At 37.2% G+C, this 22,305-nt stretch overlaps 1 protein-coding gene across 12 annotated transcripts in view; it reads right to left on the bottom strand.

Annotated features, from left to right (window-relative positions):
• The window catches only part of FRY (FRY microtubule binding protein), a 340,234-nt gene that overhangs the window by 94,647 nt on the left and 223,282 nt on the right, over positions 1–22,305 (bottom strand). For all 12 annotated transcript variants that reach the window (XM_042948349.1, XM_042947801.1, XM_042947961.1 and 9 more), the window contains 11 exons: positions 21,462–21,644; positions 18,833–18,919; positions 16,387–16,646; positions 15,773–15,962; positions 15,028–15,152; positions 13,009–13,066; positions 11,606–11,697; positions 11,133–11,305; positions 9,662–9,822; positions 8,504–8,614; positions 4,474–4,628 (listed from right to left, as the gene is read on the bottom strand). In XM_042948349.1, coding sequence (XP_042804283.1) covers positions 4,474–4,628; positions 8,504–8,614; positions 9,662–9,822; positions 11,133–11,305; positions 11,606–11,697; positions 13,009–13,066; positions 15,028–15,152; positions 15,773–15,962; positions 16,387–16,646; positions 18,833–18,919; positions 21,462–21,644 — 1,595 coding nt within the window. The remainder of the gene's footprint in view (positions 1–4,473; positions 4,629–8,503; positions 8,615–9,661; positions 9,823–11,132; positions 11,306–11,605; positions 11,698–13,008; positions 13,067–15,027; positions 15,153–15,772; positions 15,963–16,386; positions 16,647–18,832; positions 18,920–21,461; positions 21,645–22,305) is intronic.

Here is a 22,305-nt window from a genome sequence, read left to right as displayed (position 1 = left end):
GAATAAAAATCAAGTTGTAAAATAAATATGAAAGGAGGATATTGTTCAGAAAGTGAACCAAAAAATAAAACTGTTCCCCGCCCCCCCCCCCCCCCCCAATCTAGAAGAGAGGAGATTTTGAAGAATTTGGGAACCAGCCACCAGTTCTGGCTTATGTAGGACTAAATGACAAAGTTCCGGATAACTTTGAGGTATTCTGGAGAGAAACACATTTTATGAGTTGGTGGAGGGGATTATATCATAGCTTTCTGCTTCCAATAGCTATTGAATAATCAGTGTTAACAGAGTGCTTACTATGTGCTAGGCCTACATAGGTCAAGCGATTGGTTTTGAACTTCACAACCATCTCTTATGCTCAGATATACAGATCTATGTGTAAGGAGTTGATCAGATACACTGTAATTTATTTACTCATTCCCCTATTCACAGTCTTTAGGTTTTCATTGTTTTAAAATACAGCAGTAAGCACACCACATGCATTTCTTTCATGGTCGCAATTACCGAGGCTAGCACCTACCATGTTAAAAAAAATAAAAGATTGGTTTTATTTAATCTTTACCCCAACTGTGCTATTGTTCCCATTTTACAAATGAGTAAGCATTTGTAGTAACTTGCTCAGGAGCACACAGCTTGATTGGAGGCAGAGCTAGAATTCAAACTCAAGACAACACATTTCCTGAGTCCGAATTCCTAAACTCTCTGTTCTCTTGAAATACTCTAGCTGCTGAAACAACCAAACAAGCTTTTGCATCACCAGCTAGGGAGCGTGACTGGGATTCATGACCCATAAGCTTCCCTTGTCTTCCTTGGTAATAGATGATATTCCCTTAAGACACGTGAGACATTTACTTTTAATAATTGAAGTTCACCAAGCCTGATTTAAATTAGGAAAGGTTGATGAAAAGTTACAGGCAAAACAGACGTACAAACAGCAATGGAAACCAAAACCACCTCCAAAAACAAACCCAACAAAATTCTTTATAAATTAAAACTTTGACCTTCTACATGATTCTAAAACACTTACTAAATATATTTTAGGAGTATGTTGGATGGTAAGAGTAAAAACAATAGAACCCTGCAATCAGTATTTAATTAAAAGTGAAGAGAATTTCATTGAGTTAAGCTAGGAACTGGAAATGACCTCCACTTTTAATCTAAAGCATACTATTTACTTTGATTTAGAACGTTAGAAAGCCATTTAACCTCGTTCTCAATTTCTTTCTCTGTTCCGTACTGATATAATTTGGAGTTGTGGGGAAATTAATAAGAACACACACAGAAGTCAAATAGTTATTTGAATTAATGCTGCCTGACAGCATTTTCTCTTTTCTTTGGTGCTAAATTATAGTACTGAGCTGCATTTAATCATTTTTAATCAAATATAAAACATATTTTATAAAAAATTCTCTAGAATTAATATTATCAGGTCTACCATCACTTTCTACTTTTATCCTCACTTCTCCTGGTCCTATTCAAGATCCATGCTGACTTCTAAATCTCTCAATATCACTAGACATATCAAAATTATAGTTACAGTTTCAGTTTTGAATAGATTCCAGCAAGTTCACAACATATGTACATGCACACACGCACGCGCGCACACACACACACACACACACACACACACACACACACGAGTCCTCTATAGATAGAAAAGAAATAATGTGAAGAAATATTTTTCCATTATCACCGCTGATGAATAAAGGGATCGACATAATAACCATGCAAAAATGGTTAATTCCCTCTTCTAAAACCAAATAAAATTTTAATCAAGAGCATTTTTTAAAAATGTTCAATTTTTGAGGTTATTAGGTATTTTATAGTCAATTGTATATTGTTCCTTAGTAAATGAGTCTGCTTATAAACTGTCACATTCCTATAAAAATAAATCCAGCATATGCTCATTTCTATTTGAAAAGGAGGAGGTAATTCTTGACAAGAAAGATTCTTTGCTTTAGAATATGTCTTGTAGGAATTACTGTACAGGTAATTTGTTTGTGAAGGTTAAAATATGACCCACTTTATGTATGACTTTTTAGGAACATATTATTTCATAACATATGATATTTAGTGTTTTTAGAGGCAAACTTGCAGAAAACAAAACAAAAGCTAAAACATTAGAATTGGATTCAAAAAAGTACTGAAAACTTAAGTGCAAAACTTAAGATGTCCAAACAAATCTAGAGGCTTATCTAGACTATGCAGACTGAGAATTTATGGGGAGAGAGAACAAATTTAAGTCACAGCTGAAATTTTAAATTCTGAACGTGCCCCATGGTGACAAATGGCACAAGGGTTGGCTACCTTCTTGGCCAACAGGTTGAGGCCATGGAGCTGCCCAGTCCTCAAACCTCCCTGCAGGATAGATGAGTGTCATAAATGTAAGCTGATACGCAAAGTTTGTCTAAGAAAGCAGAATAGTTTAGAAGGAGATCTTAAAAAATCTAAAATGGAGAGTTATACAATCTAATATTTTTGTGACTGGAGATATTACTGAAATCGAGATTATACTGCTAAATTCATAGATATTTATTTGTGTTCCTTAAGGAAAAATACCTAGACTCATTCAGAGGAATGCAGTATAATATTTTATGAGATGGCCACGCAATGAAACAAATTTGACTAGGATGGTTCAAATCCAGTTCACTGGGAGAAAGGCAGCAAAGAGAGGTAACTCGTATTATTTTCATTTTTGTCAAAGGGATCTATGGTCCAAGTCATAGTCTAAATATATTTTCTTTTTTTTTCTAAATATATTTTCAAAATCAAAGAGTCATGTGAACAAAAATTTATTTTTAGAATGTCAAAATATCTGAAAATAAAAGCACACTCTGGAGAAAGATTTTTTTTTTTTTGCAAAAAAGTGCTGTTTTGGTAATATTCTATAGGAGTAAGTATTATTTCATAATGTTAACGGAGCAAAGTAAAATGTTATCCAACCAGGCAGCTTAGATTAAATTCATCTGCTGTAACTTTTATAGCGATTAAAGTATATAATAAACATTCTACTACTAAGTTTATAGAAAATGAAAGCTTTAGGTGTGAAATATTATCTACTATCTTTATAAATGAAAGATAAAAATATAAAGAGACACCTCTCTCTTTAAATAGCATGTCCATTTTAAGGTTTATTGAAAGTAGATGTCTCTAATATTCTGTTCTTATTAATTTAGAACAGAATAGGTTGTACTAGGTCAGAATTTGAAACTAATTCACTTTTATTCCCTTCATCTGGTAGCTCAAGATAGCTATTTAAAATGCAACATTTAGGGGCGCCTGGGTGGCTCAGTCGGTTAAGCATCCGACTTCGGCTCAGGTCACGATCTCACTGTCCGTGAGTTCGAGCCCCGCGTCGGGCTCTGTGCTGACAGCTCAGAGCCTGGAGCCTGTTTCAGATTCTGTGTCTCCCTCTCTCTCTGACCCTCCCCCGTTCATGCTCTGTCTCTCCCTGTCTCAAAAATAAATAAAACGTTAAAAAAAAAAAATTAAAAAAAAAAAATGCAACATTTAATTAAAAAGGGAAGTCGAAAGTCTATACGAGTCTTTTCAAAAATAAACTTGAGCTGCCATCTCTCACTTTTTTTTTTTTTTTTTTTTTTTTTTTTTTTTTTTAATTTTTTTTTTCAACGTTTTTTATTGATTTTTGGGACAGAGAGAGACAGAGCATGAACGGGGGAGGGGCAGAGAGAGAGGGAGACACAGAATCGGAAACAGGCTCCAGGCTCCGAGCTATCGGCCCAGAGCCTGACGCGGGGCTCGAACTCACGGACCGCGAGATCGTGACCTGGCTGAAGTCGGCCGCTTAACCGACTGCGCCACCCAGGCGCCCCACCATCTCTCACTTTCTAACACATAAGCTCTTTCTTGGGAATAGCTATGCACTTTGTGGTCTTCATTAACCCTTTCATCTTAGCTATGAAATTGTTTCAATGAAATAGTGAAATTATTTCACTCAGTAAATTACAGTGCTAAACAACTTCACTGAGGGACTAATTTATATAACTAAGGAGGGTGGTTTTACAAGCGTAATCTAAGGAACCCACGGTGTCACATTTTGTTTTTTCTTCCTTTCTGAAGTTCTGGCCAAGAGAGAGATAACATTTTAAGGTTGCTTCCTGGATTTAGTTTGGTCTCAGGATGGCTGAAGGGCTTATAGTTCACATCTGTCACAAACATTTCTAGAAATTCCTTTAATGTATCTTGTTTTTCATTTTCAAATTTTGTTCTCATGCTTCACTGTGAATTTCCAGGCAATTAAAAAGATGGATGCTACTACTCCAAATCACTCTTCTGGAGAATGAGAAAAGTCAATGTAGCTGCAGACTTAAAGGGAGCGGACTATCTACTGGGGAAATATTGGCCATTTTGTATTTCCTTAGAACTTACTGCTCTCACGTGCTCATTATCATGGAGAACAACCTTCATTGTACTTGCCACTGCCCGTACCTTTCACTTCCAAGACCACATACATACCTGCTTCCACACACAGTTGCGATGGCTTTGAAGCAGCCGGATGCAAGCTGGTAGGAACCTGTGTAGCATCGGTCAATCGCCCAATTAAAAAGATTGATTTGGTCAGGATTAAGTTCCAATAGCAAGACGACAACTTCACAGCCAAGCTGATGAACCTGAATACATGGAGAAAAGCAATTATTCACGTCTAGTGAAAGACTATTCCAAAGAAAGAAACAAAATCATGCCTACCCAATATAAAGTGGGTAACATGAAAGTGGAGACTGTGTATTCATCTTAGTTTTCTTTTAAAGACTTTATTTTTAAATAGTCTCTACACCCAACGTGGGGCTCAAACTTACAACCCCGAGATCAAGAGTTGTGCACTCTACAGACTGAACCAGCCAGGAGTCCCTTTATCTTAATTTTTATTCCATATATTTTACTTTAAGAGGAGGCGATGTTGCAACTGAATATTGAAATGTATGTATAAACCAAATTTGACTCTGTGTAAATCCGTCAGACAGGGTCCACTCATTCTTGATTTTTAATTCTGAAAAGATAATGAAGACTGTTGGCAATGTTTCTTCATTGTATTTAAAATATTTTTGAAAAGTACATGTATTTGGTTGAAAATTAAATATACAAAAGGATGGCCTTTATGCATGCAAGTCTTTTGAGGAAAAAAATCAGAATATGTTTATGGGGCTTGATTACTAAATATACCATGTAAAATTTAGCTGGCAATATTTTAAAAAGAAATGTAGTATTAATAAACTCTTCTAAATCAGAGACTTTCATATGAAACAATCATCATACTAGATAGAATTAATGAGATCCTTTATTGACGGTTCTGGAAGCTACTGTCAAATACTGGATGGTCACATTTGTCCATGAGAAGCCTAGTGCGTGGAGGCCATATTCCTCTAAGAAAGTAACATTTTCCTGTTTCCTTCTGTTGCCAGTTGCAACGAGGGGGATAAGAAAAGATTCTGGGTTTTTTTTTTTTTTTTTCTAACCACAGGGTGTGGGCTAAGATGGGAGTAATATTCTAGTTGGATGGTTGAACATCATCAACCTAGTTCCCCACAGGCTTAAGTAATTAGCAGCAGATAAAAGTTAATGACACTATTAAAAAGGACTTAAAAATACCATTTCATTAAAAAGTTGGTTCAACTTGAAAGAAAATCAGCAAGTTTTTAATTGAGCTTTAGAAACTTTATATCGAAGTATAAGATACATAGTATACAATTAATTCATAAGTAAATGATGAGTTACTGTAACTGAACACACCAAAGTGAACACAGGAAGTAGAACACCAGATTGATTTCTTGCACCACGGAAGCCTGCCTTATGCATTGTCCTAATCACTAGCCTCTCTCTTCTTTTCCAAAGTAACCACTATTCTGACTTCAACAACTGTTGGTTAGTTTGGGCTGTTTTGAACTCTATGCAAATGGAATTATATTGCCTATAATTTGGTGTGTTTTCTTGAACACAACTCATGTTTGAGAAGCATCTATATTCACTCATTTTCACTGTTACATTCTAATATATCTTTACTTCACAAGGTATTCATTCTATATTGACAGACATCTGGGTTGTTTCCAGCTTTTGCCTTCATAATACTGCTTTGAATAATTTTGTACATGTCATATGTTGCACGCACTGGAAACTTATTTTATAAAATATATATTTGAGTAAAACTGCTGGGTTTTAGGGCATACTATGTTCAACTTTAGTATATAATGACAATCAGGTTTCTGAGGTGGTTATGTGGATTTCTACTCTCTGTAGCATTGTGTGAGAGTTCCTGTTGTTCTATTTCCTCATCAACATTGTCAATCTTTTTAGTTTTCACCATTCTGGTGGATTTGAGGTAGCATCTCCTGTGGTTAGTTTGCATCTCTCTAATTACTAATGAGCTTGAGAAACTTTTCTTATGTTTATTGGCCAAATAACCTCTTTTGTAAATTTCTTTAAGTCACTTGCTTATTTTTCTATGAATGTCTTTATCTAATTATCTGTAGGGATCCTTAATATACTCCAGATAAGAAGTGTTGGTTTTATGTTGCAAACATCTTTCACTCTGTGGCTAGCCTGTTCACAACAGCCTGTTCTGAGCATTCTAATCTCAGAGAATACTTTCAATATTCACTATACAGTATAATTTTTATTACAGGTTTTTCTCAGACACCCTTTATCAAACTAAGAATGTTCTTTTTATTCTTAATTTTGATAGGAGTTTCTCTCATAAATAAATGTAGAATTTTATTAAATGCTTTTTCTGCTTCTATTGAGATGTTTGTGTATTTCCTTCTTGAGACTCTATTAATATAATTAACATACTAAGGAGTTGATGGATATTTGAATATTGAACCAATCTTGCAGTTCTTAAAAAGTGCCAATTTGATCATGATGAATCATCTTTTTATATATCACTAAATTTGATTTTCTTATATTTTGTTTACATTTTTGTATCTATACTCCTGAATAAAATTGCCTGTTAATTTTTTTTATCCTGTTAAATCCCTGGCAGGTTTTAGTATCAAGGTTATGCTGGTCTCATAAAATATTTCCTCTTGAGCTGTTTTTTCTCTAAGGATTTTGTATATAATCAACACAATTTGTTCCTTAAATGTTAAATTCATCAGTAAAACTATCCAAAGTTTTCCTTGTGAGAAGACTTTGAATTACAGATAAAATTTCTTTATTACTTATAAATTCTATATCATTGATTTGCTGCTCTGCTTCATCCATCCTAACCATCATGGCATCCATTCGAGATTGTATGTTGGTTGTAGCATTTTTAATTTGGGCCTGATTACATTTTAATTCTTTTATCTCCGCAGAAAGGGATTCTCTGGTGTCTTCTATGCTTTTTTTCAACCCCAGCTAGTATTCTTATAATTGTGGTTTTAAATTCTAGTTCAGACATCTTAATTTTATCTGTGTTGATTAAATCCCTGGCCATCATTTCTTCCTGTTCTTACTTTAGGCTGAATCCCTTCATCTTTTCATTTTTGAGGAAGAAAAATAATTAATAAAATAAAATAAAAAATAAAAATAAAAATATTAGAAAGAAACCAGAACAAAATCAAAGGAAGTTAGATCTTAGGTGTGTTTCGTTCTGCTTGTTGAGAGATGCTACCAAAATTTCTTGCTCATGTTTATTACTTAAATGACTATTCAGATTTTTCTTTTCTTCTAGGGTTGTGTTTTTTTTGGAATTTGTCTATTTTATTTAAATTTTCAGGTTTATTGGCACAAAATGTTCATATATTCTCTTTTATTTTCAACATCTACCATTTGTAGGGATGTCCCCTTAATATTTCTGATGTTGGTGAGACATGTGCCTTCTCTCTTTCTTGATCAGACTTGCCAGGAATTAATTTTATTAGTCGTAATAAATTCAACTTTTGGCTTAAATTATCATTTCTATTTTTTCTCTTTCATTAATTTGTGCTTTCATCTCTATTATTCCCTTCATTGTACTTGTTTTCAGTTTAATATGCTATTCTTTTTATAACGTCTTGAGATGGATGCTTAGGTCATTGGTTATCAGCCTTTTTTTTCTTTCTCAAATATATACTTAAGGGTATACATTTCATTCTAAGCACAGCTTTATTTACAGCCCACAAGTTTAGTATATATTATTTTTGTTATTCTTCAGTTAAAGATATTTTTTAGTTTCTATTGTAATTTGTTCTTTGACTCACTAGTTACCTGGAAGGGTGTTTTTAAATTATATTTTTATTATTGATTACTAGCTTATTATCACTGTGATTAGAGAAATAGTCTGTGTCATTTCAATCCTATGAACTTCACAGAAATTTGTTTTAGGGTCCAGTTTATAGTCAACTTTGGTGAATACTTTTTTTTTTTTTAATTCTGATGCATCATAGTGTAATATGAATAACACAAAAACCTATACTTCTGTGGCTGATACATGCAGAGATTGTGCTGTGAACAATGCTTCTACACTCTAGTAACCTGATCAGGTGGAACACCCAAGACATTTAAAAGCAATGTATTTTTGGCTAATACTTACTCGTAAATCTTGACAAGCCAGAATGTTGTCAAGCCACTTATATAGGTAGCCATCGGGGGAAAGGCCCACATTGTCAAACACAGGGCCGCAACACAACACTGCTGACATTGCCTGATAACAAAACAACCAAATGTGTGCATGAAACTTGGAATGATCTAATAACACGCAAGTGACTTCACAAAATGTAACTACCAGATTTATAGGTAATGAGGGTCTTTTAAAGCAGTTATTACCATAATATTTTAAAGTATTCCTTACTAGATTCAATAAGAAGGACCAGATTCCCAATTTTGGATTTTTAAATAAGAATTAAAAGCCATAAATTTAACTCCACGGACATATAATTTTATGATTAAACAAATCTTTATGACAAAAGAGTAAGATACTCAAAACAAAATGGCCATTTCACAGTATTTATACTTACCTTCCGTGATTTCAAGTGAATAAATTCTGCTTATAAGGTAAATACAGCTTTTCAAATTTTGCTTTGATGACAAATATTTAACCAATGTACTAAATTGGCAAACTATGAAAAATGTGGAAATAAATAACATGATTCTTAATCAAAGGAAAAAAATTAAGAATATAAATTTAGTTACTCGGAGAAGGAGAGGAAGCAAGGGAATGTAAGAATGATTAACTTTGTAATTACTAGGTCCAAATGACTATGAGGGCCATGGTTTAAATCAGCTAGCTCCATTGAGGCAAAAGTCAACTGGTACGTGATCAAACTTCCATATATATGACAGAATTGAAACACAGTTTTCTAAATGTAATTAGGCTGCAAGGAATCATGCTTCTGAAGTTTTGGAACAGTTAGTAGTGTGGAAATTTATTTTTGGAAGTGTTTCAAAATGGAAGACTAAAAAGGGAATGTGGCTCTTGGTAGGTTCTGAACTTGAGGTAACATATATATCTTTTTTAGGTTGTATGTTAATGGACAAGGCAGCTACTAACAGGGTAAATAAGCAAATCCATGTGGTTCTCATACACTAGATAAAAGTAAGAACTGGGACAAGTTTTGTATTTTGAAACCCAAACCTCAACCCAGCTGAGAAACCAACTGGAGTATTTACATATTTATACACAGCCATCTATCTACGGGGAAAGAGACCATTGGGCCAACGTAAGTCATCCACTGAGACAAAGGTGCCCTACCTTTAATGCGCAATACTGGTATCGTGTAATTTGATGATTTCTATCACTGTAGCGGTCGAGAGGGGTGAACATAATGCTGAAGGGTCCTGCCCACTGGCTAAACAAGATGAAAAGATGATGCCTCAGGCTTTGCTGGGGGAACAGAAATCTTCGGTGGTGAACTGGAGAGAAAAACAGAGTTAGGAGTCGGCTTGACTGAAAAGTATAGTGAATACACTTTGTGGCACTATTATACATGACTCCTATGTTCTGAGGAAAGCAGTAATTTCATTTCCTAACTCGAGTCTTCTGTAATGAAACTTGGATTTAAGAAGTCAAGCCTCATTTTCTCTCTACAAGTGTGGTCTTCCTGTTCCTCATGCTTCAGTCAATGGCACCTTGTCCAGAGAGGGAAGCAGAGGAAAAAAGTGGACTCACAGACCCTGCTTTCTAATCAATGTCTAGCAAAACTGCAACCCCTTCCACTCAGTTACTGATTACATATCAAACATCCTCTCAACTGCTGCTGCCTGTGAAATACAATGTATATACTGTCTATTTTAAACAAACGTATTTTAACTGAAGAAGTATACTGAAATCTTAATTTAGGGTCATCTAAGATGAGGAACATTGGCAAGAAAAAGGTTTTACAATCTCAAAACAATGAAAAGGTAGAAACAGTTGAGTTGTGGCTTTTTGTAATTATGTCAAAACTTTTTTTTTTTAAGTTTATTCATTGAGAGAGAGAGAGAGAGAGAGCGAGCGCATGCAAGCAGGGAAGGGGCAGAGAGAAAGGGAGAGAGAGAATCCCAAGCAGGCTCTGCACTGTCAGAGCAGAGCCCAATGTGGGGCTCGAACTCACAAACCATGAGATCATGACCGGAGCCAAAATCAAAAGTCGGTCGCTTAACTGAGCCACCCAGGCGCTCCATATGTCACAGCTTTTAATTACAGCAATTAATTTTTACACCAAACTGGCCAGCTATTTTTATTCTTCATGCTTTTATTAGATGAAAAGTTTTCATACCCATACCCACAGTTTGCTCTGTGCAAAAACCTCTCAATAATCTAATTTATTAGCTGTATAGAATGTGTTGATCGGAGAGTGAAGAGAAGGCATACTGTGGAGACGGATCACATGTTCACAGGTTAGCACAATAAGAAGAAGAAATGAAGCCCTTGTGAATGTTCCCCCTGAATTATTTCCTTCCTATGAATTACATAGATTCATTTTTAGATGGGAACCAAAACAAAGAATAGAAATAATGACAAGAACAAAGCCAAATTTCATTCCTATTGTTCCCTTTCCAACTCTGTGCTGGATTACCACAATCTGTTCTTATGTGTATTTCCAAGTATTTCAAAGTAAATGAACGATCCCATCTAAGACCTGCACACAGGCCAGTAGGATTAAAGAGGAAAAGCCTAGTAATGAGAAACACAAACGGTCTGTCAGGCATGAAAGGAAATCCGCAGTGATGCATCCCTGTACCTGGAACACACTGAATCAAGTTGGCGACCATCGCACTAAAATGTGCCCGGATATCTTTAAGAATTTCAACTTCTTTATCATTTTCAGCTTCTAGAAGCATGCGGGTCAGGTCCACATATTCTAAGAACAAAGCTCCAAGGGCTAACGTATCCCGTTCCAACGCTCCATTTGTGCTGGAATAATAAAAAAGAAATAAAGATTTTAGATGACTGGTCTTTACATCAAAGTAGTACATGCTTCATGGAAAATAAGATTCGCTGTCAGAACTCACACACTAAATTTGTTCTTGACCTATGGGCAGTATAAATCGAATATGCACAAAAACAACAATACGCTTTTCTGGACGTTTCTGAGTAAAAGTTAAAGGTAACATATTTAAAAAAACAAAAGAAAGAAAGAAAGACAGAAAGAAAAAAAAGACAAAAAGACCAGTTTGGTGAGGAGAGATCAACTCATTAGAATCTTCACTTTACCTGTCACTTATGACACCAGCATCAGCCAGAAGCTCGAAAATTCGAAGTAGTTGTAGCCTTAACAAATCCCGCCGTTCTCGGCGTTTTTTGTTCTGTGTAGAAAAAGGTAATACCATTTATGAACGTAGGCAAAACAATAACTTTGCTTTGAGAAACTGTATTAAAGAAAGGCATAATCTAGACATGACTTTTCATATTTTTGAGAGAGAAAGAGGGTACAAGCTGGGGAGGCACAGAGAGAGAGGCAGACACAGTATCCAAAGCAGGCTCCAGGCTCTGAGCTGTTGGCACAGACCCCGATGTGGGCTTGAACCCACAAACTGAAATCATGACCTGAGTCGAAGTCAGATGCTTAACTGACTGAGCCACCCAGGTGCCCCTGGGTTTTCAATTTTCTAAACACAAAAGACAAGGGTGTTTTTCTTTCTTCCAGATCCTTAGAGAAAATCTTGCTATTAGAGGCTATAAAAGAAACAGATCCTAAGCGGGTCAGTAAATATTTATAAGGTGGCAACGTTGAGAACTAACCAGCCTCAGTTCCTAGATGCTTCTGGCATCTATGGAAAGACAGAGGCACGGAAACAAGAAAGGGCTAGTGGACACGAAGAATCCCACCAATTCTGGTCACGCAAGTCACACTGCTAAAATTTTTGCTGCTTCTTGTATCTTATCTACTATATGGGAAGCTTCTTTTTCCATCTTCTCTTCTTTTTTTTTTTTTTTAATCCTGCTGTGTATAAGTTTGTCCTTTCCAGAGTTCACTTCAAGAAAGATAATTTTGAAGAAAATCCTCCCTATGCCAGATCAAACAAATAATATCTTGACCATTCAACTCCTCGTAAAAAATAAGCAAACCAGCAAAAACATTCAATCAACTCAAACCTCCTACAAAAGAATGTAGTATTTTAACATGTGCGTGACCATTTAGATTGTTTGCCTTCATGAGTTTAGAACACAGAATCTTTTAACAGAGGAACTGTATTATGCTAAATATTCAAATACTGAACAATAATAAAAATAACAGAAGTTAAAATATTAAGATTCAAGGGGTGCCTGGGTGGCGCAGTCGGTTAAGCGTCCGACTTCAGCCAGGTCACGATCTCGCGGTCCGTGAGTTCGAGCCCCGCGTCAGGCTCTGGGCTGATGGCTCGGAGCCTGGAGCCTGTTTCCGATTCTGTGTCTCCCTCTCTCTCTGCCCCTCCCCCGTTCATGCTCTGTCTCTCTCTGTCCCAAAAATAAAAATAAAAAACGTTGAAAAAAAAAAATATTAAGATTCACTATTAAAAGTAGGCTGGGTGTTTGTATTTTTTTTTTTTTTTTAGGGGAAACCATTAAGTACGATCTAAATTTATAACGTTGACCACATGAACGGAGGTATTAAGTATTTAAATTAAAAATATTACCTCTGGTCTTCGTTCCAGGGCTTCTTTCATTAATGGATGGAGTTCTTCCACCAATTCTCTATGGAGATAAAGGTTGGCATTTGAAATTCACTATTATCGACACCAAGTTTATCACCAAATACATGCATTTAGTCCTAAACCATGTTCTTTTCTCATTTTGCTTCTGACATCAACCGCCCCCTGGCCTTCCCGTTTCTTAGTCACGTGGGGAACTGGAACTAGGTGTTGGCCTGTACTTTGTGTTACTGGTCTTTATCCCAGTGTTATGTATATAATTTGGGCTCAATGCATGTCTGTTGACTTGATTCTGATTTACTGTTCTGGAGACCCTGATGTTGAAAATCCCCCTCTAAACAGTTAAACAAACAATGTATTACAAGTGGTGATTACATTCAAAGCACTTTACTACAGGCAGTGGGGATGAAGATAAAATCGAGTCCTTCACAGAAGACATTTTCATCTTTCACCCATCCCCACGATCTCCAGTTCTCAACTAAGTATTTGTGTTCTTTGGGAAATAACTTCTGAACTGCTATGTCAAGACAGACAAATTAGAAGAGCTAGCCTGTGGCTAGGTATTTTGTGTATAGTCTGTCTGTTCGATGCCTGAACACCTTGCAATATTCTGCAGTCTTCCGGTGGGATAATTTGTGCTCTTAGACATCATCCTCCAGGGAAATCCAAAGTTAGGAAGGTAAACTTTGCGGCATTCTGTGCTGAGAGACAGAACACTTGGACTCCATTTCAGATTTTTCTAGCACAGATGCTAGAATTTCTTCATCAAAGAAATGGAAATAATATTAATGACCTCCTTCTACTGCAACCATTTACTGAATATTTATTACGTACATTTTTACATTTAATCCTCTCAATAAATATGTAAGATAGATTTTATAATTATAACAATTTTTCTTTTTTTATTAGATAGATATACTTCATTTTTATTTATTATAACAGTTTTACAGGTAAGGGAACTGAGGCCCAGAGACTAAGTTTTCCGGACCCACGTGGGTAATAAATTGCATAATCTTACCCACCCCTAGGAATACTCATAGGGCAAGATGTACAAGAACCTATGTCCTTGGGAAAGAATGTTAGTTTCTTAGGTTCTTTGGGAAAGAATGTTAGGTTATTCCAGGAATTGTTTTCTTATCTTCTTGTAGTATGTCTATGTGATTCTTTGTCTTAACTGGTTAACTAGTAAGTAGTAAAAACACTGGTGAGCTGACACTCCAGTATCAGAACTCACAATTACTTTTTATGAGAATAAAATCTGACTCTATACATGAACAACGTAACAGATTTTTTTCCAATTGCCTCTAAAATGTCTCATTAATCTTTAGTTTTTGAATAGGGTTTCTGGCAGATGCTTAGAGCTTTCCCTTTTCTCTCTACATAAAAAACTTGGGAATTTTACTGGTGCTTATATGCTTAGCTCAAGTCACCAGAGACAGTCTGAACTAATATTTTATGATGACTCTTTCAAAAGGCTATGACACTGCCTCAGATGGAACGGTTATTTGATTAAAGGTGTGAAATGAGCCAAGAATCCGAGATATGATGGTTCTATTAAGGCAGATAAAGCACCTTCTGAAAAGATCGACTAGTGTAACAGAATACCCTTGAAAGAGTTCTATCAGTGCTTAGCCTTCGAGATCTGTTGCATAAATGGCTGATGAGCAGACCTCATTGTTTTGACATGAAAGCCTCTGAACAGTCTGGCTCTCTGGAGGTGGACACTGAATTACCTTCCCTTATAGCTATCTAAAACCAATCTTGCAAACGAGATAAAATCTGAGATGGAAAATCAAAGCTGCAAAGGCGAAAGGGGAAAAGCGAGGCTGCGGTGAGAAACGCTGGCTACATGCACGTCAAACCACGAGGACAAAGGAAATGGCACAAAGCCTATAAACCCCCCCAGGCACATGCCAACACGCAGACTCAAACTTGAGTTAAAAACAGGAACTACGACAACAGCAGTAGGAACAAATTTAGAGCAACTCATTGAGACTACCGTACCTGAAAACAAGGGAATTTGTTCTTCCAAATCCTAAAACTAAGGACTCTGTGATCTCAATGCCCTCTAGTCTCATCAAAGGCACCAACTGCTTTAACAGAACTCCCACCGATGGGGTGCCTATGGCCTGAAACAAGTTGATTAAAAGTGAAAAAGAGGTAACATGATAACGGATGCTTCCTTTAGTCAAAGGATGATTCCATTATAACAGTTTCAAAGTACTAAACCACGTCCCAAAGCACTGCCATCATTTCAGAGAGAAAAAAAAAAAACAAAGACAGACATAAATTTTAATACAGCACCATGAATGCATTTTTTACCTGGGACACAAATCCTAAAGAATACTTTTATTATGTCTTTTTTTCAAAATTAAATCTACAAACCCATTCTTAACAAGATCATGTAATGAAGGCATCGTTTCAAGGAGAATACTTGGCAAGGAGAGAGAGAAATGTGGTATGCAGGGCAGGAACCAAACCTCAGGGCATAATAAATGAATAAACCTCAGGGCACTCTATGGTCTTAACCAAGTTTCTTAACTTCTCTTAATCTTCAGTTCCCCACTTGTCAGGGAGGACTAATAAATTATGCACGTCAACGCTCAATGGAATTTAGAAATGTGTAGGATGAAAATCTGATCCCATATACTCCAGATGGCAGGCACAGTGCGACGCGCACTGTGAACTCTAGACAAACGAGCTAAAAAAAAACCTTACAGAATAATTCTTCTGAAGCATGTCACGTCACCTTGTTATCGTAGCTCACTGTACCATCAGGTGTGGTCGCCATTATTTCTGGAGTGGAAGCTCTTAAGTGTCCCGGGCTCATAATACTGGGTTTTGCAACTCCAAAACAAAGAATAAGGTAGTTTCTCCACAAGGTAACATAATTATCTCCACTGCCGGCGGTGCTGGTTTTCTTGGCATTAATTGGGCTACTGGAAGTACGGAGTTGAAAACAAGAGTGAAACTAAGTTCTGCATTTTAAATATCACTTGTTAAATAAAGACCCTAGGAAGTGCCCCAACACAGTTGACCTACTGCCCGTCAAGGATTGTCTAGGCTGTTAAGAACTGTCTGGACAGGGAATGTCTCTATTGGATGCGAAGTTGAATAGAACTTTAAGACTGTTTTCACCTCTAAGTTTCTGACAGTCTATACTCAATCATATGGATTATTAAGGAAAAAACAAACAAACTAGTGCTAGGTAAGAGTTTTTGACTGGCTTTTATTCAATGTTAAGAATTCTGTATTAGGAAGTGCAGAAACCAGAGAGGATTATAATATGCCAATCTTTTAGATAACATGTAAATGTAAGAGGGCAAAAATGATAAACAAAAGAGGAAAACACAGTTCTCTTACTTTGGGTCAACCAGAGGCATGACCGACTGGAGCCGAGTGAAGGCGTACGGCCAGGCGTAGCTGAGGGCTGTGGGGCAGTGTTTGGGCAAGTTCTCCTGCCGGAGGAAACTGAAGAGGCAGAGGACCCAGGGGTCTTTGACAGACTGAGCGAATATCCAGACATGGGAAGGGCTCTTCACATCGTAATGGCTATTGACCAGGACTGCATTCCACTCCACCAACCACTGCAGATCCACACTGTGGGTCAGCGGTAATGTGGCCTGTGGGTCCAAGAAGTAGGCAATGAATCAATGTGCACTGTAAATTACACGTCCCCACCACGGCTGGGTCTAAATGCCCCTTCGTCCACAGTGCTCTTCCTGATTACCTCCTGCGACGGGCCAAGCTTTGAATCTGAAACACCCCTCCTGCTCCTGCCACATAGGATGCCCATTTGTAGCCACTGCTGTTTCTGATGCAAGACTGAAAGCAGTTCAAGTGCGGGGCTCAAGGACACAGGTCATATTTTGAACAGTTTTAATGGCACATAGCACTGTGCATTAGTAGACCCAACTGCTCACCGAATATTTATTGAAAAATATATGGTCTGGGTTAAACTTGATCATGGATTTGCCATTGAAAATTCTTAAAACTTATTAACTTCTAAGATTCACAAATGTGTTTTTAATCCCTGTCTTGGTAGTGTGGGCCTTTTAATGCCATAATCTTGTTTACCTCTACTTAGATTAAAATACCTTCCCTCTGATTTAGGGAGATGGCTGAATGCAGTCCCTTTAATGAAGGGCATTTCACTGATGGTTTTGAGGTAAAGCACCTACTTATTCTTGACCTATGATATCAAGCCAAAAAAACCAATACGTTTGAAAACTTTTTTGCTGCATATCTCGTGCAAGTTCGTATGTGTCATTCTCTTTTAAGTCCAGAATATTAAAGTTTGGGGAAGACCACATTTCAAATAATCTGGCAGCTGTGCCCGGAGAGAAGATTGCCTTTATGACTGTCGGGCATTTAAAATGACCCGTTCTATCTGATGGGTCTACAGGTTCCCACGGGTCAGGCGCCACACTAGTAGCCTCAATGGTGAGCGGGCTTTAAGGGGGCACATCTTGAGCTTCAGTGTCAGAGAGGAGGTTCCAATAGCAGCCCCACTCAGAGCTCATGACCTGGGAAGAGTCCTGAGCATCCCAGAGTCTCTGTCTGGGAGACATGAATTTATAACTTGGGAATTAGAATGCTAATCTCACCTGATCTTTTAGGTAAATTATGTGAGCTAAGGAATGTAGAAACATCTGGAACAAGGCAGGCACATTCTTCTTCTCCCCTTTCTATGCATCTTCCTAAGTGAGGTATGGCTGCTCTAGCTACCCCTGGCTCAGGATTTTGATTCTGATAGACAGAACAAAATCACATGAACGAAATATAATCTGCCGACAAATAAGAGATGTGTATATAACAGTTAAACTCAACTCTTCCATTCCATGTTAAAACACATCGAATTTCGGAAAGAAGGACTATTCAATATCACTGTGAAAGTCTGTGCTGCCGGGCTTACTCGTTTGAGTAATGATCATTATTACTACGACCGTAAGCAAGGACAGGGCCACTAAAGGTAAGGATCTGTGCTCAGTCTCAGAGAAAAGACCATGAAAAGCTCACAAACACCTTCAGGCTCTGTATTCATTTATAGCTATTTGTGACAAATGTTTGCATTCGTTTATAGCTATTTGACAATAATATACAAGAGGCATCAGCAATGTGGATTCTGCAAGCGGTCCCTGACCTGCACTGCCTCTTTTCAGCTATTTAGCTGAAATTAATCTAGGTCCCCTTACTGCACTATGCTGATTAAAAAAAAAAAATCGGATAGTTAATATCAGTTTCAATTTCCCTTCAAACTTTTTCAGGAAACTAAAGTGTGCCAATATGCTCTTGAAAAAGAAAGAATCTATTTGCATGGCAGATAAGGCTGTCCTATAGTCAGAGTCCAAGTAGGGTCAAGTGCCAGTCCTAATGCTTCTCTCTGTGTCACTATGGCGCTGCCCCTAAATATTTTTGTGTTTAGTACCTATGAGGGTTGAAAAAGATAATGTTAAAGCATGCTGTAAACTGTAAGGCACCATATAGAAGTTACATACAGTGTTAAGCATAATAAATAAAGAGAATTAACTTTCTTAAAGAATCCTGAACAATTCTTCTTGAAATTGCAGTTTGCAAAATATTGTCTATATTCCTGAGGCTCAAATTTTGTTTGAAATTTATCTGGATGTTTCCTCAGCTACTATCTGAAAAGCCTGTCTTGTTTTCATAAGTACTGTTGTGTCAGTTTATTAATCTGACATAAAACCCCAGCATTCTGCCACAGCATTTTTCTTTGTCTCTCTTTGTCAGACAGATCCAGAGCTTGTACTTAAGAACAGTTAGGAATCAGGATCAAATGTGTACTTACCGAATCTGAAACTGCTACATGAATGAAACTTTCGAGAATGGAAGAACTTAGCTGATCCATGACATCAATCATAGGCCTGTCATCGTCCTGTATGAAGGGTCGGCAGTTACTCTCCATGGGAAAATGAATCCTTCCCACCCACCCCACTGCCTTTGTTCAGTACACGAAGCAGAACAGCTTGCAAGATAGTGATAAGGGTTTTCTCATGGAAAAGTGAATGCCAAGATGGTGAAATGTGTAGATTAAATTCCCTGTGAGTCTGAGTTTAGTCTTTCAAGTTTCAGTGGAAGATAATTAGAGCTCTAACTTCACAGTGTACTGAAAAGACATATACTTGAATTTCAAAAAATCATGCGTGTACACAAGGATCTAAACAAACACTCGTGCCATACGTCATCCCTCAGAGTGTTCATGTTGTCGTTAATTCTAAGGATGAAAGCCCCACAAGAATATGCTTTGCTGGACCACTAAAATGCTACATCCATAAGTCATTCATCAGCAAAAATAACTGATAAATTGTTGACTACGATTGAATTTTAGTTCCAAAGAAAGTGCAATGGAGACTGACCACATACTCTGCGGTATCTATGTTGTGTAAGCTATTTAGTAAAAGAAGCAAACTACAGGGTATAGGAGAGAGTATCTTATTGAAAATCCTTCTACACAAATAGCATATATACATATGTATATATATGGGTATGTGTATGTTTGCCATCCTTTATTATAGAGAAGCTCAGAAATATCAAATTATTTACTTTAAAAGCCTTCAGGAAAGCCTCGGGTTGTCATTATTCATGTATGAATGAGAATGGTTTCAAAAAAAATTGTGGTTGGAAAAAAAAAAAAGCACAAGCTCATAGATTGGACAGATTGGTGGTTTCAGGGTGGGTGAAATGCACGAAGGGAATCACAAGGTATAAACTTCCAGTTACAAAATAAGTGAGTTATGGGGGTGTAGTGCACAGCATGGGGACTATAGCTGATGATACCATCCTGCATATTCGAAAGTTGCTAAGACAGCAGATTGTAAAAGTTCTCATCACAAGAAAAAAATTCTATAACTCTGTATGGTGACACATATTAACTCTACTTATTGTAGGGATGGTTACACAATGTAGACAAATATAGATCCATGTTGTACACCTGAAACTAATATAATGTTGTAGGTCAATGACACCTCAATAAAAAAATTATACAAAGCTGGGGCTGGTCCAAGAAAGTAACATATGAGAAATGTTTTTAACACAGTCCTGGAAAAGCAGTTAAGAGCATGGGTTTTATACCTGAAACTAACGTTAACAATTGTATGTCAGCTATACTTAGAAAGAACACGGGGCTTCGGGGGTTTCAATTCGGGCTCTGTTGCATCCTGTTGATTTTGGGTAAGGTACTGAATTTCCCTAAACCACAATTTCCGTAACTGTCCACTGTGGATAATAACGCTAATTCTTAGGTGATCGTGAAAGTTAAATGAGATACTATGTGTAGAGCACAACACAGTGCCAGACACATCCATGGTAATCATTGTTATCATTACTATCATAGTTAGAGACTGAACAGAGTTTTACCAAACTACGGTATGTCTTAGACATTCATTCACCAGAAACCACAGATGTCCTAAAATATATCACAAAGCTATCTGAAGAAAAGTGAACATAAAGCACTGTGATGGATTTGAAAATATTTGGTAAAGACAACGGCCATTTTGTGGGTCATAAAACCAAGGTCAGTGATTTAAACCCAGAAAATGGAAAGTAGCATTTTTCAAAGAAGTATGGGACACAAAAAACTGGTCCTTCTCCCATCGACCTAGGTACTAGGATTGGCCACCTGGGCTCGCAGGCAACATGCTTAATGTTAGAACAAGGATGTAGAGCACTTGACCAAGTGTGGAGGTTAGCTGGCCGATAATGCTTAATAATAGGCTCGCTTCTCTGATCTCAGGGGACATTTTCTTGCGATGGCATTTTCTACAATTACTGATGCAATTAAACAAATTTCAGTTAGCCAGACTGTTTGATACCTTGATCATTTTCAATGGAACTCCTTATTTTCTCAAGTTCATTCTCTAGTATAAATGTAATAATATCTTCTTAATTTGATGTGTGCTGAACATTATTGGGAATAATGATCTGGGGGTGTCTAGGTGGCTCAGTCAGTTAAGCGTCCGGTGTCAGCTCAGGTCATGATCTCATGGTTCGTGGGTTCGAGTCTTGCATTGGGCTCTGTGCTGACAGCTCAGAGCCGGGAGCCTGCTTCGGATTCTGTGTCTCCCCATCTCTCGGCCCCTCCCCCACTCACGCTCTGTCTCTCTCTCTCAAAAATAAACATTTAAAAAAATTTAAAGAAAAAGAAAAATGACACATAACTGAATCTTAAAATTCTTCACTTCTTAACCAAGCACCACCTCTTACAGAATCAAGAGTGGTCTTTTTCTATTGCTCTCAGAATATATAACTCATACAGATCAAGAATGTTATTTCATAATCAAAACCCCATGACGAATCAAAAATTATTTCTTGACATGTGCGAACGGAAGGACAGAAAACAATAATGCATTATTTACAGGTTTTAATCTGAACTTCAAAAGAAAGAAATGAATTGGAAAATTCAGAAGGATAATCCATACCTCCGGTTGACCCAGGGCAGCAAATAAAGCTCGAATTTCCTTGAGTATTAAAACGGACAGTTTGCGTGTGGCCACCTGGAAACTGCAGAGTAAAACCAGAGCAAAGCCTTCCACGGCGTGAAGAACACTGCAGTGGGGACCTCGCTCCGACTGAATTCTGTGGCTGGAGCCATTTGGAATTAGCTGTCACGTAATGAGAACACATTGTATATTCAGAAAAATAACAATCGAGGAAGAAGAAAGTACTCACATGCGCATCTTTTGGCACATGTGACCTTGTAATATTAAAATAAATTACAGTGGCTTCTAATCAGACAGGAGTATAAATTCATTATTATTCATGACACCACAGATCTCTTTTTTCTTTAGATCAATTGTTACTTTGAAATACCATCAACCATCTGTTACCTCTGATAAGAAATCACTTTCAAAGGCAATTAATATTAATAAGAACAAAACTGGTTCTATTCATATACTGTTGGCAATTATTCCATAAATTCAGTCAAAGTGGCCTAATTTGTTTTTAGCCAGATTCCCTATAGACTTTTGGACACCATTCAACTGAATTTTCAAACATTTACTTCCTAATCACACTTACTTACTTGCATTTGTGTTAGATTCTAATCTAGGTTTGTGCGTGCTTATGAGATGGGTTCTCAAAGTTTCCGAACCACGACCAAGTGGGTCTGAAACAAAAGCAAGCCAGACAACAGGGCAGATTCCACATCCGTTTCAGGGCTTCCCTATGACAAGCACACACAATCCTTGTTTCTCTCCCTTCCGTGCTTCGGCGGGTGTACAACACACAAGGAAAGAGGAATGACCTAGGATCTGGATCCTGGCT

This window comes from Panthera leo, chromosome A1, assembly GCF_018350215.1.
Source record: "Panthera leo isolate Ple1 chromosome A1, P.leo_Ple1_pat1.1, whole genome shotgun sequence".
NCBI classification, from domain to species: Eukaryota; Metazoa; Chordata; class Mammalia; order Carnivora; family Felidae; genus Panthera; species Panthera leo.
This window is presented reverse-complemented; position numbering and strand designations above follow the sequence as displayed.